This window comes from Syngnathus scovelli, chromosome 13 (genome assembly GCF_024217435.2).
Source record: "Syngnathus scovelli strain Florida chromosome 13, RoL_Ssco_1.2, whole genome shotgun sequence".
In the NCBI taxonomy this organism is placed as follows: Eukaryota; Metazoa; Chordata; class Actinopteri; order Syngnathiformes; family Syngnathidae; genus Syngnathus; species Syngnathus scovelli.
The window spans coordinates 10,780,848-10,796,101 of record NC_090859.1 but is presented as its reverse complement, the minus strand read 5'-3'; the positions used below and the strand labels follow the sequence as shown (position 1 = coordinate 10,796,101).

Below are 15,254 nucleotides of genomic sequence, written 5' to 3'. Positions count from 1 at the left end.
CTATGGCGTTTTCTTCAGATTGCAAAATGTACTTCCAAGAATTAATGTCACCCACAGAATTCAAAATCCACTAAGCTCCCCTCACTCACCCCAATTAATATTTTCATTTTGTTTTCTTTATTCCAGGTGTGAGTCTGCTTATCCCAGCAGGAGCCATCCCGCAGGGTCGCGTGTATGAAATGTACGTGACCGTCCAGAGGAAGGAAAGCTTGAGGTAGGAAGGAAGCAGAAAGTCACACAACACAAGCTTTGAGTGCCTCAAATGCTAACCATACCCTCGTCGCTCGCTCTCCAGGCCCTCAGTGGAAGACGGGCAAGCGGTTTTGAGCCCTGTGGTGAGCTGCGGCCCGCCGGGCGCCCTGTTGACGCGCCCCCTGGTGCTCACCATGCATCATTGCGCCGTGTCAGAAGGCCAACAAGACTGGTTGATCCAGCTCAAGAGCCAGTCACCGCAGAACACATGGGAGGTAAGGCAGAGGACAAAGTCTAGTCCAGCATTCTTTAATGGTTTCATTTCAATTTTGCTTGACATATTTTATATTTTTCCAAGTCGCCACCTCCCCCATCTGCAGTTGAGAAGTTACTCTTTTCTGACCTGCAGCATATAACGCTAACTTTGACCCTATTTTGGAACAATTAAAAGATGAAATAGCTTTCATCAGTCTTTCCTGTGCATGAATGGTGTCCTTGCACCTTTATGAACACATCGTTTTGTGTTTGTGTGCGTGGGAGCCATTTTGTGTGCAGTTTATTTTGCCATCTGCCTGCAGGCCGTGTCATTAACATTGCTGCCGGCGGCTGAGGTGTGTTGTCAAGGGCAGCGCTGATGCCGTTTTGAATATATCCCCTCCGCGCTTCTTTTGTGACACATTCACACAAACACGAGCGTGTTTGCAGAGGACAATGTTTGAAGCCCTAACCCTAGCTTTAAACCCTACTTTGAAACTGTAACCGGAGCTTTAAACCCTAATTTGAAACCCTAACACTAGTATGAAACCCTACTTTGAAGCCCTAACCCTAGCTTTAAACCCTACTTTGAAACCCTAACTCTAGTATGAAACATTACTTTAAAGCCCTAACCCTAGTTTGAAACCCTAACCATAGCTTTAAACCCATGTTTGAAACACTAACCCTAGCTTTAAACCCTACTTTGAAACACTAACCCTAGCTTTAAACCCTACTTTGAAGCCCTAACCTTAGCTTTAAACCCTGTTTGAAACCCTAACCCTAGTATAAAACCCTACTTTGAAGCCTTAACCCTAGCTTTAAACCCTAGTTTGAAACCCTAACTCTAGTATGAAACCCTAGTTTGAAACCCTAACCCTACTTTGAAACCCTAACCATAGCTTTAAACCCATGTTTGAAACACTAACCCTAGCTTTAAACCCTACTCTAGTATGAGGGGGCGGTACTTGGATTTCCATTCATTTCATTATGGCTGATAAACAAGGATTTTCTGTAGACTTGGAACTTTTTAGTACGGCACAAAGGACCATAAACTAACTGGCCGGCCTCCGCGATTGACGGTATTGCTTGTGTCAGCTTGCTATTGAAGTGCGTCTCGCGTCGTGCTCAAGTCATTTGCCAATACAGTCGCCGCCGTGTGAGTTTATGGGTGCGCCGGAGCGCCTTTGTCAGAGATGAATTACTTGGAGGCAACCAGTATTCTTAAGGAAGTCATAACCATTGATCAAATCTCGGACCTGTCGGAAATGCAGATGCTACAGTTCGATGCCGTGCCAAGGTTTTTACTTTATGAGCTCTTTTTCTTCCCATTGAGAGATGAGGCGTCGTGAAATATTGCTGAATTGAATGGATTGTCTGTCAAAAAGTGTGTTTGTCAAACGGACTCACTCCGCGGGAGGGGCAATTTGTAAATCCAAATGATAGACTGGCATTTAATACTTACAGTAATACTTAATACTTACAATATTCTTTCATGATTTGCTTTTTAATTCGTTTCCACTGTTGAACACACACAAAATGAAGTCATACAGCAAAGGGAACTTTGGTGTCTTTTTTTACTCTTCCTGCAGCTCAAATGAACGACCTTGTTCGGCATCCCAGAACATTTTAAGAGCCAAATGATTGCCGCTGATGCGCCGCTTAAACGGCCCGGCTCACAATCGAATCCTTAAATTTCTCCTCAGTCTCTGGTAATAGTCTGATTTAATGCCGCGTTGCTGCTCGCATGGATTTTACCGAGAGAGAGGAGAGATCAAGACAAAGCATGGACAAATAAGCACTTCTTTTATTAAAAGACACTCCGGGTGAGGTTTAAATATGCTCAGCTTTTATAGACATCATCAACATGTCAATTGTGAACATTGTGCTGCTGTCTCGCTGAGCTAAAAGCTACTTGGCCAGGAGTTGACTACTTAGATTAAATCTAGCAGGAGAGGAAAAATCACACCGGGCGGGCTCACCTCCTGATTGTGACTGACACTTGGCAGGATGTGGTGGTGGTGGGCGAGGAGAACTTCACCACGCCGTGCTACGTCCAGATGGACGACGAGGCGTGCCACATCCTGACCGAGACTCTGGGCACGTACTGCCTGGTGGGTCAGTCGCTCAGCGCGGCCACCACCAAGCGCCTCAAGCTGGCCATCTTCGGCCCACTCACGTGCCCCGCCACCGAGTACCACATTCGGGTCTACTGCCTGGACGACACGCAGGACGCGCTTAAGGTGTGTTGGTCTAGGAATAGTTGTTTCAGTCACTTTTTTTATGTCAATAAGTCAACAGTGGTGTCCTCTCAAGGCTCAATCTTAGGTTGTAGGTTCTAAGTTGTATTTGATGAAACACTAATTGATGTTGTGCGCATGTGTGTGTATTTGTGTCATTTTAGGAAGTTCTCCAAATGGAGAAGCAAATGGGCGGCAAGTTGTTGGACGAACCAAAGACGCTCAACTTCAGCGACAGCACACACAACCTGAGACTTTCCATTCACGACATTCCTCACACGCTGTGGAAAAGCAAGCTGCTGGCCAAGTACCAGGTGCAAACAAAATCTTTTATATGTGTTTTTTCCTAAGAGGATGTATGAAAAAGTATTCCAGGCTTGTATGTTGACAAATGCCTCCTGAGAGCTTGGCATCAAATTTTGAACATCATTTGCAGGAGCTCTGTTTCCAGCAAGTGTGGGACGGCTCCCAGAGGAACCTCCACTGCTGTTTCACGCTGGAGCGCTTCTCCACCGCTACTGTGGACCTGACGTGCAAAATTTGTGTGCGCCAAGTGGAGGGGGAAGGTCAGATCTTTCAGCTGGACACCACGCTGTCTGAGGTAGGCATCACACTTGTTACATACATGAACGTATTTCTTTTGTTTTAGTTTGATAGACACTTGTATTGACGCCACATTTGCATCCCACGCTGTTCCTCGCAGGACTCGCAAAGCATCGACACATCCCTGCTGGACCCGGCCAGCAACATCACCACGCTGGTGGGACCCAACGCCTTCCGCATCCCCGTCTCCATCCGCCAGAAGCTGTGCGGCAGCCTGGACGCGCCGCAGACCCGCGGCAACGACTGGAGGATGCTGGCTCACAAGCTTAACCTCGACAGGTGCGTGGAGAGTTTTGGTGCGACAGATAATTTATGCATAACATATATACTCTACATTAATCTACCTTATGTTCCAGGCTACATATGAAGTAAAATATGTGAAATGTTCAAGAGAACATTTTATGACCCAAAAGCGAGAAAAGGCTTTGAATCAAAAAGTGCCTTCGTGTGCATTTCTGGGTCTACAGCACAGTGGGGCGGCATGGCTTATCTCAAGCAGCAGCTGTAAAGCGATGACACCCTGATTACGTGGACACGCTTCTTGTTCAAAAATGAAACAGCACATCAATAATTTGATGAACAAAGGCCGTGTCCGTTTCACGCTAACCAATGAGAAAGTCTGTCATGCATGACTCTTTTTTTTGGCTTGTCATGTTCAGGTATCTGAACTACTTTGCCACCAAGTCCAGCCCGACGGGGGTCATCCTGGACCTGTGGGAGGCGCAGCACTTTCCCGACGGCAACCTCAGCCGCCTGGCCCAAGTCCTGGAGGAGATGGGACGCCACGACAGCCTCCTCCCCGCCGCCAACGAGCACTGATGTCATCAAGGCGCTCGCTCCTTCGTGTTATTTATGGCACCCGTCGTCATGGAAACAGGCCTCCACTTATTCACAATCCCGCGACGGATGTTGAGGAGGAAGCATCTCGGTGTATGGTTTCCATGGCAACGAGGTAAACGGACTCATGTTCTGTGATAGTGTAGTATTTAATATGAATAATGATAATCCCATGTATGCTTTTGTTTTTGAAATGAGCGCCAGTGTCGTCTTACACTACTTTTGGCGGTTTTCTATAATTATTGTTTGCCGTCTTTCATCCCACCATTTGGCAAAAGAGGGTTGATAATGTGGATTTTTTTCTTATGATTGTTTGTACGTTGTGATAAAGGAGATGCTAAGGAGAAGTAATTATGTCCCAAAAAAAATCTATTTTTCTAGGACCAAATGTAAACAGTACAGTTGCTTTTTGCCAAATAATTGACACATGTGCAAGGCTCACTTTAGAAAGTGAGAATGCAATTCAAATGAATGATTGTCGCACCAACATTAGTAATATTTGTGAATGCATTTTTTTGTAAAGCAGTCTATGCAAACTTTCTTTTCCCATGTATTACAGGTCCTTGTGGGGATAGCAGTTTTTTTTGTTTTTTTTTTATCTTATTAATTTGTCGTGCGGCTTCGTGATGCTAGCGTGTGTTATGTACAAGCGTGGATCCTTATCCGGCGTGCCACTCTCATCCGGTAAAGCAATTGTATAAAGTGTAAGAAATGTAATTTTTGAGACTAATAATAAATTATATTTATATGCAACACTGACAAAAATCACACACTGCAGTTGTATTGTTTTGCAATTAATTTAATTCAAGTGATATTTATCCATAAACAATGATCTTACTGAGGTCACTGAACATTGTGTTTTTAGGCTACACCAAATTAACAGTACAAAAGACTGCACGTACAAATACTGCTCTGTGGCTCAGCTCCCCTTGAGAGCCACTAAGCTTTCACAGAAAGCACAGTGAGCCCAACACAAAGGTAAGGTAAACTCTCACCCTTGTCCAATGGGTCTTAGTAGTTCTTTCTTCTGTGTGCACGTCACGGCTTGATATCCTGAGACTCCAACATCCTGCCGAGTGTCTTCTTTACCCGCAAAGCAGTGAGGCGAGACGCCGGCTTGTGCGACCAGCATTCCGACATCACTTTTGTCATCTGATGTAAACACTGGAGAAGGAAAATTCACACATAAATGATGTATCTCTGTTTCTTGCTAATGAGAGCTAGCATGCTTTTCTAATTGTCTAATATTCTGTTTTGTTGCTTATCACAGACTTTATCAGAGTGTATAAATACCTCATCAGTGGCCCAGCGGTTGGCCAACGCTGGTCTTTGTTGTTTGATGCAGACCACATTCCTCATATCGTCATAGGAGGGGTCAGAGGTCACCAGGTCGTAATAGGGAAGCTGGTAGTCCTCCACGATGCCTTTGCACATCACATACACCAACAATTAATATCAGATCAAATGCATTCAATCCAATGACTGTTACCTCCGGAGACGCAGCGTCGCGCCATCTCCCACACGATGAGGCCAAAGCTGTACATGTCGGCCATGATAAAGGACTGGAAGTGGGTCCTGTTCAAGGTCTCATCTAGCACCTCGGGGGGCATGTAGCGTTTGGTGCCCACCCGCAGATTGGGTGGCACGTCCAACTCGTTGGTGTTGCTGACGGAGAACAAATAAAATAAGTATATCTAACATTTCCTCGAGCCAATCCAAGACCAAGAAAACAACAAACGAGCACTTACCTGTTGAACTTAACAGCCAGGCCGAGGTCGGCGATGCAGCACGACCCGTTCCTCTTGACGAGGACGTTCTTGCTCTTGAGGTCTCGGTGGGCGATGGCCGGCTTGCCCTGCGTGCCGTAGATCTCGGTGTGCAGGTGGCAAAGGCCCGAGATGGACGAGTACGCCAGCTTGAGCAGAGCCGTGGCATCCAGCGTGTTGCATTTGAGGTAGTCGTACAGCGAGCCGTTTTCGTGGTAGTCGGTGATCAGGTACAGTTGCGTCCACGAGCCCGTGCCCTTAATGTCAGCCGCGATAAAGCCTGATGGTAGGAAAGTTTATTAAAAAAAATATGCATGAGTACAATGGAATTCAGGAATTCCAGTAATCACTTTTTTGATACATTTCTTAATTTTCTAACCTATCAATCTAGCGACCTCTCACCCAGAATGTTGTCGTGCCGCATGAGGAACGTCTGGTAGATTTCCGTCTCCCTGAACCAGCTCTCTTCCTCTGTGGTGAAAAACACTTTGGCGGCCACTCGCTCGCCTCTCCACTGGCCCATCCACACCTCCCCGTAGCGGCCCTTCCCGATTTGCTTCACCATCTGAATCTGCTTGGCGATGGTGCGCTGAACCTGGTGACGCCGCACAAAAACATCCAGAAAAGGTCACATAATTTCTCTCGGGGGGCCATCATTGGCTCACAGAGGAGGCCACAATGTTCATCAGTGATGATAGGTTTCCTGTACAGGGTGCAGTGATTGTATCTCACCAGTAGGGGGAGCCCTGACCCCGAACCAGAGCCAACGCTGTGGGAATGTTCAATGTGGTCCTTGAGTGACTCCCCTGGAGGGACGTAAGAGTCGTCCTGTTCCAAGTTGATGCTGTAGCGCGGCTCGGACTCCTGTCGCTTGTATCTAAACACGTGTAGGAAATAGTACAGATACTGAACAGGAAAAAAGAAAAGACAAAATGGAGTTGAGTATTACCTGACGCAGCAGATGATGAAGACAATGACGATAAATACGCTGCAGACTGTGATGGAGATGAGGAGAGCCAAGTAATGGGCACCACTGTCCACATATTCTAAAAAAATAAATGTGATTTAGAGTCTTGAGAACATTTCCCAAATATCCCCCCCACAGGACTGAGTTTGAGTTTGTGCAGATCGATCGCATCCCCTTCCTGAATCCCAAAGATCACATGTCACGCTGACATGTCTCCAGAAGCAGCTCGGGGGCTCTAAACTTTCAGCCGCTCATGATCCTGTCCTCACACACTGGTAATAAGAGCCAATATGGGAATTATATTTTTAAAAAAAAATCACAACCCTAACACTGTAATTCAGCTCACAACCAACAAACTCTGCTAACAATTCAATCATTGGTATTTTTTTCTGACAGTCGGTCAAGGCTGCAGCAATAAACTCAAACAACACCTCTGCTGTCATTTCCTTCCAAAATAGTGCAACAAAGTGAAGCGCAAGTGTGCTAGTGGGAAAAACATGTGCATATGCGTGGCCGTGCGCAAGGGCCTAACAGATGGACTGACAGACATCTCACATCCGTCTCCAGTCAAGAAACCGAAGTAGGCCCCGGGGAGCGGCTGTCCTTTTCATTCGGGTGTCCAAGTCCAGTCCTCGAGGGCCACGTTCCTCCATGTTTTCCAAGTTTCCCTCGTTAAACACACCTGATTCAATGATCAGGCTCCTGCAGAACGTGAGGATGAACTGATCATTTGAATCAGGTGTGTTTAACGAGGGAAACTCGGAAAACATGGAGGAATGCGGCCCTTGAGGACTGGACTTGGACACCCACTGAGTGCCAAAAGTCCTAATGATCGTGAGCAGCGGGGGGGGGCCCCATTTCAACCCCTTACACTGAGTGCCAAGCAGGGAAGAAATGGGTACCATTGTTATAGTCACTGGTATGACTCGGCAGGGGTTTGAACCCACAACCTCCCAATCTCAGGGCGGACACTCTCCTCTTAGGCCACTGAGCTGGTAAACACTTGTATCGTAGTATAACACTTATAGTCGTTTTTAAATAACGTGTATACCTATATACGCCTAAATATTGTTATCCAATATATCTACTGCAATTTCACATTAGATTGCTGGTTTGAAATTTGCTTTTATTTATTAATTTACATTTATGTTAAAACTTGTCTGGCGTCTTATTCCTTGTTTTTATATTCGCCAATTAAAACATAAAAATCAGACATTTGGTTAACCGCTTTATATGACAATATGAGTAGGTACACTACACGAGGTTAAAAATAAAAAAGAGAATAAATAAATAAAGGGTTAATTGCACAACAACGGCATTTCCTCGCACCTGGGATCGAACCAAGCTCTTGCTGAGCAAGAGGCCGAGTCACTAACCAGTCGGCTATTTCGACCGGCAGTTTACAATTGCTTGCACTGTTTTGTACTAGTGATGTGAATTCCAGTTCTCAAAACTGAATCTTTAGAATCGGTTCACTCAAAATATTTGTTCAAAAGAATCGTTCGCTACACTTTCTTATTTATTTATTTTTTTACCTCGTGTAGTGTACCAAAATATCCCATAATAATCTGCCTAAATAATTGTGACTAATTTAAAACTATTCTGCTTGTTAATACCTACAAAATAACATATTCTAACCGGAGATTGCATTGACCTAATTTTCACATGGTCCTTGTTTACATTTTGCATTTGACACTGACAGCTGTCAAGTGCCACGTTAGGGCTCTTCTTGTGTAAGTTTTATTTGTTATGGGTTTTCTTTTGTAAGTTTAACTTTGGGTACTTCGAAAGTGTCATTTTAAATTGTACTTTGCTAGATGTTCGTGTACACAATGTGTTGTGATGACATCTGCTGTGGAGTCTTCAGCTAGTCGCTTGTGAGCTGCTCCATAAAACCATACATGTTCCATACACTGAGAGCATGGGTTCCATAGGGTAGTGATTAGTGCTCTGGGCTTGCGACCCAGCGACCCAGGTTCGAATCTCAGTGGGGTCCAACAAATTTTATCATTGAAAATTTGCAACACAGGTGCTCGTCTAACCATAAAACCATACATGTCCCATGCATTGAGAGCAAGGCTTCCATAGGGTAGTGGTTAGTGCTCTGGGCTTGCACCCCAGCGACCCAGGTTCGAATCTCAGTGGGATCCCAAAAATTTTAGCATAGAAAATTTGCAACACAGGTGCTCGTGTAACCATAAAACCATACATGTCCCATGCATTGAGAGCAAGGCTTTCATAGGGTAGTGGTTAGTGATATGGGCTTTCACGCCAGCGACCCAGGTTCGAATCTCAGTGGGACCCAATAAATTTTATCATAGAAAATTTGCAACACAGTTGCTTGTGTAACCATAAAACCATACATGTTCCATGAACTGAGAGCAGGGCTTCCATAGGGTAGTGGTTAGTGCTCTGGGCTTTCACCCCAGCGACCCAGGTTCGAATCTCAGAGTTAGTGTTAGGGTTAGAGCTAGGGTTAGGGTTAGAGCTAGGGTTAGAGTTAGAGGTAGGGTTAGAGCTAGGGTTAGAGTTAGAGCGAGGGTTAGGGTTAGAGCGAGGGTTAGGGTTAGAGCTTGGTTTAGGGTTAGAGCTAGGGTTAGAGTTAGTGCGAGAGTTAGAGTTAGAGCTAGGGTTAGGGTTAGGGTTAGGGTTTGAGCTAGGGTTAGCGGTAGGGTTAGAGGTAGGGTTGGAGTTAGAGGTAGAGTTAGGGTTAGAGCGAGGGTTAGGGTTAGAGCTTGGTTTAGGGTTAGAGCTAGGGTTAGGGTTTGAGCTAGGGTTAGCGGTAGGGTTAGAGCTAGGGTTAGAGTTAGTGCGAGGGTTAGGGTTAGAGGTAGGGTTAGGGTTAAAGTTAGAGGTAGGGTTAGGGTTAGAGTTAGAGCGAGGGTTAGGGTTAGAGCTTGGTTTAGGGTTAGAGCTAGGGTTAGAGTTTGAGCTAGGGTTAGCGGTAGGGTTAGAGCTAGGGTTAGAGTTAGTGCGAGGGTTAGGGTTAGAGGTAGGGTTAGAGTTAGAGGTAGGGTTAGGGTTAGAGTTAGAGCGAGGGTTAGGGTTAGAGCGAGGGTTAGGGTTAGAGCTTGGTTTAGGGTTAGAGCTAGGGTTAGGGTTTGAGCTAGGGTTAGCGGTAGGGTTAGAGCTAGGGTTAGTTAGTGCGAGGGTTAGGGTTAGGGTTAGGGTTTGAGCTAGGGTTAGCGGTAGGGTTAGGGTTAGAGTTAGGGCTAGGGTTAGGGTTAGAGCTAGGGTTAGGGTTAGAGCTAGGGTTAGGGTTGGGGTTAGGGCTAGGGTTAGGGTTGGGGTTAGGGCTAGGGTTAGAGTTAAGGCTAGGGTTAGAGCTAGGGTTAGGGTTAGAGTTAGAGCTAGGGTTAGGGTTAGAGTTAGAGCGAGGGTTAGGGTTAGAGGTAGGGTTAGAGGTAGGGTTAGAGGTAGGGTTAGAGCTAGGTTTAGGGTTAGAGTTAGAGCGAGGGTTAGGGTTAGAGCTAGGGTTAGGGTTAGAGCTTGGTTTAGGGTTAGAGCTAGGGTTAGGGTTTGAGCTAGGGTTAGCGGTAGGGTTAGGGTTAGAGTTAGAGCTAGGGTTAGGGTTAGAGCTAGGGTTAGACCTAGGATTAGGGTTAGGGTTAGGGTTGGCGTTAGGGCTAGGGTTAGAGCTAGGGTTAAGGCTAGGGTTAGGGTTAGAGCTAGGGTTAGAGTTAGTGCGAGGGTTAGGGTTAGAGTTAGGGTTAGGGTTAGAGCTAGGATTAGGGTTAGGGTTGGGGTTGGGGTTAGGGCTAGGGTTAGAGCTAGGGTTAAGGCTAGGGTTAGAGCTAGAGCTAGGGTTAGGGTTAGAGTTAGAGCGAGGGTTAGGGTTAGAGGTAGGGTTAGAGGTAGGGTTAGGGTTAGAGTTAGAGCTAGGGTTAGAGTTAGTGCGAGGGTTAGGGTTAGAGTTAGAGCTAGGGTTAGGGTTTGAGCTAGGGTTAGCGGTAGGGTTAGGGTTAGAGCTTGGTTTAGGGTTAGAGCTAGGGTTAGGGCTAGGGTTAGCGGTAGGGTTAGAGTTAGAGCTAGGGTTAGAGTTAGTGCGAGGGTTAGGGTTAGAGTTAGGGTTTGAGCTAGGGTTAGCGGTAGGGTTAGGGTTAGAGTTAGAGCTAGGGTTAGGGTTAGAGCTAGGGTTAGGGTTAGAGCTAGGGTTAGGGTTAGAGTTAGAGCGAGGGTTAGGGTTAGAGGTAGGGTTAGAGTTAGAGCGAGGGTTAGGGTTAGAGGTAGGGTTAGAGGTAGGGTTAGGGTTAGAGTTAGAGCTAGGGTTAGAGTTAGTGCGAGGGTTAGGGTTAGGGTTAGAGTTAGGGTTAGAGCTAGGGTTAGGGTTTGAGCTAGGGTTAGCGGTAGGGTTAGGGTTAGAGCTTGGTTTAGGGTTAGAGCTAGGGTTAGGGTTAGGGCTAGGGTTAGCGGTAGGGTTAGGGTTAGAGCTAGGGTTAGAGTTAGTGCGAGGGTTAGGGTTAGAGTTAGGGTTTGAGCTAGGGTTAGCGGTAGGGTTAGGGTTAGAGTTAGAGCTAGGGTTAGGGTTAGAGCTAGGGTTAGGGTTAGAGCTAGGGTTAGGGTTAGAGTTAGAGCGAGGGTTAGGGTTAGAGGTAGGGTTAGAGGTAGGGTTAGAGCTAGGCTTAGGGTTAGGGTTAGAGTTAGGGTTAGAGTTAGAGCGAGGGTTAGGGTTAGAGCTAGGGTTAGGGTTAGAGCTTGGTTTAGGGTTAGAGCTAGGGTTAGGGTTTGAGCTAGGGTTAGCGGTAGGGTTAGGGTTAGAGTTAGAGCTAGGGTTAGAGTTAGTGCGAGGGTTAGGGTTAGAGTTAGGGTTAGAGTTAGAGCGAGGGTTAGGGTTAGAGTTAGGGTTAGAGTTAGAGCGAGGGTTAGGGTTAGAGGTAGGGTTAGAGGTAGGGTCAGGGTTAGAGTTAGAGCTAGGGTTAGAGTTAGTGCGAGGGTTAGGGTTAGGGTTAGAGTTAGGGTTAGAGCTAGGGTTAGGGTTTGAGCTAGGGTTAGCGGTAGGGTTAGGGTTAGGGTTAGAGCTTGGTTTAGGGTTAGAGCTAGGGTTAGGGTTAGGGCTAGGGTTAGCGGTAGGGTTAGGGTTAGAGTTAGAGCTAGGGTTAGAGTTAGTGCGAGGGTTAGGGTTAGAGTTAGGGTTAGGGTTTGAGCTAGGGTTAGCGGTAGGGTTAGGGTTAGAGTTAGAGCTAGGGTTAGAGCTAGGGTTAGGGTTAGAGCTAGGGTTAGGGTTTGAGCTAGGGTTAGGGCTAGGGTTAGTGCGAGGTTAGAGTTAGAGCTAGGCTTAGGGTTAGGGTTAGAGTTAGAGCGAGGGTTAGGGTTAGAGCTAGAGTTAGAGCTAGGGTTAGGGTTAGAGCTCTTTTTTTTTTTTTTTTTTTTTTTTTTTTTTTTTTTTTTTAAACTACCATTTAATGGTAGTTTTTTTTTAAACTACCATTTAATGGTAGTTTTTTTTTTTTCAAAAAAAAAATAAAAAAACTACCATACACGGTAGTTTAATGTAGTTTAATGGTAGTTTTTTTTTAAACTACCATTTAATGGTAGTTTTTTTTTTTCCAAAAAAAAAAAACTACCATACACGGTAGTTTAATGTAGTTTAATGGTAGTTTTTTTTTAAACTACCATTTAATGGTAGTTTTTTTTTTTTTTTTTTTTCAAAAAAACAAAAAACTACCATACACGGTAGTTTAATGTAGTTTAATGGTAGTTTTTTTTTTTTTTAAACTACCATTAAACTACATTAAACTACCGTGTATGGTAGTTTAAAAAAAATAATAATAAATAAAGAAAGTTTTTAAAAAAAATAAAAAAACTACCATTAAATGGTAGTTTAAAAAAAAAACTACCATTAAACTACCATTAAATGGTAGTTAAAAAAAAACCAAAAAAAAAAAAAAAAAAAAAAAAAAAGAGCTCTAACCCTAACCCTAGCTCTAACTCTAGCTCTAACCCTAGCTCTAACTCTAGCTCTAACCCTAACCCTTGCTCTAACTCTAACCCTAACCCTAAGCCTAGCTCTAACTCTAACCTCGCACTAACCCTAGCCCTAACCCTAGCTCAAACCCTAACCCTAGCTCTAACCCTAACCCTAGCTCTAACCCTAACCCTAGCTCTAACTCTAACCCTAACCCTACCGCTAACCCTAGCTCAAACCCTAACCCTAACTCTAACCCTAACCCTCGCACTAACTCTAACCCTAGCTCTAACTCTAACCCTAACCCTAACCCTACCGCTAACCCTAGCCCTAACCCTAGCTCTAACCCTAAACCAAGCTCTAACCCTAACCCTACCGCTAACCCTAGCTCAAACCCTAACCCTAGCTCTAACCCTAACTCTAACCCTAACCCTCGCACTAACTCTAACCCTAGCTCTAACTCTAACCCTAACCCTACCTCTAACCCTACCTCTAACCCTAACCCTCGCTCTAACTCTAACCCTAACTCTAACCCTAACCCTCGCACTAACTCTAACCCTAGCTCTAACTCTAACCCTAACCCTACCGCTAACCCTAGCTCAAACCCTAACCCTAGCTCTAACCCTAAACCAAGCTCTAACCCTAACCCTAGCTCTAACCCTAACCCTCGCTCTAACTCTAACCCTAACTCTAACCCTAACCCTAAGCCTAGCTCTAACCCTACCTCTAACCCTACCTCTAACCCTAACCCTCGCTCTAACTCTAACCCTAACCCTAGCTCTAACCCTAACCCTAGCTCTAACCCTAACCCTAGCTCTAACTCTAACCCTAACCCTACCGCTAACCCTAGCTCAAACCCTAACTCTAACCCTAACCCTCGCACTAACTCTAACCCTAGCTCTAACCCTAACCCTACCGCTAACCCTAGCCCTAACCCTAACCCTAGCTCTAACCCTAAACCAAGCTCTAACCCTAACCCTACCGCTAACCCTAGCTCAAACCCTAACCCTAGCTCTAACCCTAACCCTCGCACTAAGTCTAACCCTAGCTCTAACTCTAACCCTAACCCTACCTCTAACCCTACCTCTAACCCTAACCCTCGCTCTAACTCTAACCCTACCTCTAACCCTAACCCTCGCTCTAACTCTAACCCTAACCCTAGCTCTAACCCTAACCCTAGCTCTAACCCTAACCCTAGCTCTAACTCTAACCCTAACCCTACCGCTAACCCTAGCTCAAACCCTAACCCTAACTCTAACCCTAACCCTCGCACTAACTCTAACCCTAGCTCTAACTCTAACCCTACCGCTAACCCTAGCCCTAACCCTAGCTCTAACCCTAAACCAAGCTCTAACCCTAACCCTACCGCTAACCCTAGCTCAAACCCTAACCCTAGCTCTAACCCTAACTCTAACCCTAACCCTCGCACTAACTCTAACCCTAGCTCTAACTCTAACCCTAACCCTACCTCTAACCCTACCTCTAACCCTAACCCTCGCTCTAACTCTAACCCTAACTCTAACCCTAACCCTAGCTCTAACTCTAACCCTAACCCTAGCTCTAGCTCTAACTCTAGCCTTAACCCTAGCTCTAACCCTAGCCCTAACCTCAACCCCAACCCTAACCCTAATCCTAGCTCTAACCCTAACCCTAACTCTAACCCTAACCCTCGCACTAACTCTAACCCTAGCTCTAACCCTAACCCTAGCCTTAACCCTAGCTCTAACCCTAGTCCTAACCCCAACCCTAACCCTAACCCTAATCCTAGGTCTAACCCTAGCTCTAACCCTAACCCTAGCTCTAACTCTAACCCTAACCCTACCGCTAACCCTAGCTCAAACCCTAACCCTAGCTCTAACCCTAAACCAAGCTCTAACCCTAACCCTAGCTCTAACCCTAACCCTCGCTCTAACTCTAACCCTAACTCTAACCCTAAACCTAGCTCTAACCCTACCTCTAACCCTACCTCTAACCCTACCTCTAACCCTAACCCTCGCTCTAACCCTAACCCTAGCTCTAACTCTAACCCTAACCCTAGCTCTAACCCTAACCCTAGCTCTAACCCTAGCCTTAACTCTAACCCTAGCCCTAACCCCAACCCTAACCCTAGCCCTAACCCCAACCCTAACCCTAGCTCTAACCCTAACCCTAGCTCTAACCCTAACCCTAGCCCTAACTCTAACCCTAACCCTACCGCTAACCCTAGCTCAAACCCTAACCCTAACCCTCGCACTAACTCTAACCCTAGCTCTAACCCTACCGCTAACCCTAGCTCAAACCCTAACCCTAGCTCTAACCCTAAACCAAGCTCTAACCCTAACCCTCGCCCTAACTCTAAGCCCTCGCACTAACTCTAACCCTACCGCTAACCCTAGCTCAAACCCTTACCCTAGCTCTAACCCTAAACCAAGCTCTAACCCTAACCCTCGCTCTAACTCTAACCCTAACCCTACCTCTAACTCTAACCCTAACCCTACCTCTAACCCTAACCC

At 45.9% G+C, this 15,254-nt stretch overlaps 2 protein-coding genes across 6 annotated transcripts in view; one reads left to right on the top strand and one right to left on the bottom strand.

Annotated features, from left to right (window-relative positions):
- Positions 1-4,892, top strand: part of unc5cb (unc-5 netrin receptor Cb) — a 123,598-nt gene extending 118,706 nt beyond the window's left edge. For all 4 annotated transcript variants that reach the window (XM_049738055.1, XM_049738054.1, XM_049738053.1 and 1 more), the window contains 7 exons: positions 127-214; positions 296-467; positions 2,454-2,687; positions 2,849-2,998; positions 3,121-3,285; positions 3,388-3,566; positions 3,947-4,892. In XM_049738055.1, coding sequence (XP_049594012.1) covers positions 127-214; positions 296-467; positions 2,454-2,687; positions 2,849-2,998; positions 3,121-3,285; positions 3,388-3,566; positions 3,947-4,106 — 1,148 coding nt within the window. In that variant the 3' untranslated portion in view covers positions 4,107-4,892. The remainder of the gene's footprint in view (positions 1-126; positions 215-295; positions 468-2,453; positions 2,688-2,848; positions 2,999-3,120; positions 3,286-3,387; positions 3,567-3,946) is intronic.
- Positions 4,893-4,902: 10 nt separating this feature from the next.
- bmpr1bb (bone morphogenetic protein receptor, type IBb) overlaps positions 4,903-15,254 on the bottom strand; it is a 29,253-nt gene continuing 18,901 nt past the window's right edge. For both annotated transcript variants that reach the window (XM_049738073.2, XM_068652695.1), the window contains 7 exons: positions 6,840-6,936; positions 6,623-6,767; positions 6,293-6,485; positions 5,873-6,170; positions 5,614-5,789; positions 5,418-5,548; positions 4,903-5,288 (listed from right to left, as the gene is read on the bottom strand). In XM_049738073.2, the coding sequence (XP_049594030.1) occupies positions 5,163-5,288; positions 5,418-5,548; positions 5,614-5,789; positions 5,873-6,170; positions 6,293-6,485; positions 6,623-6,767; positions 6,840-6,936 (1,166 nt within the window). In that variant the 3' untranslated portion in view covers positions 4,903-5,162. The remainder of the gene's footprint in view (positions 5,289-5,417; positions 5,549-5,613; positions 5,790-5,872; positions 6,171-6,292; positions 6,486-6,622; positions 6,768-6,839; positions 6,937-15,254) is intronic.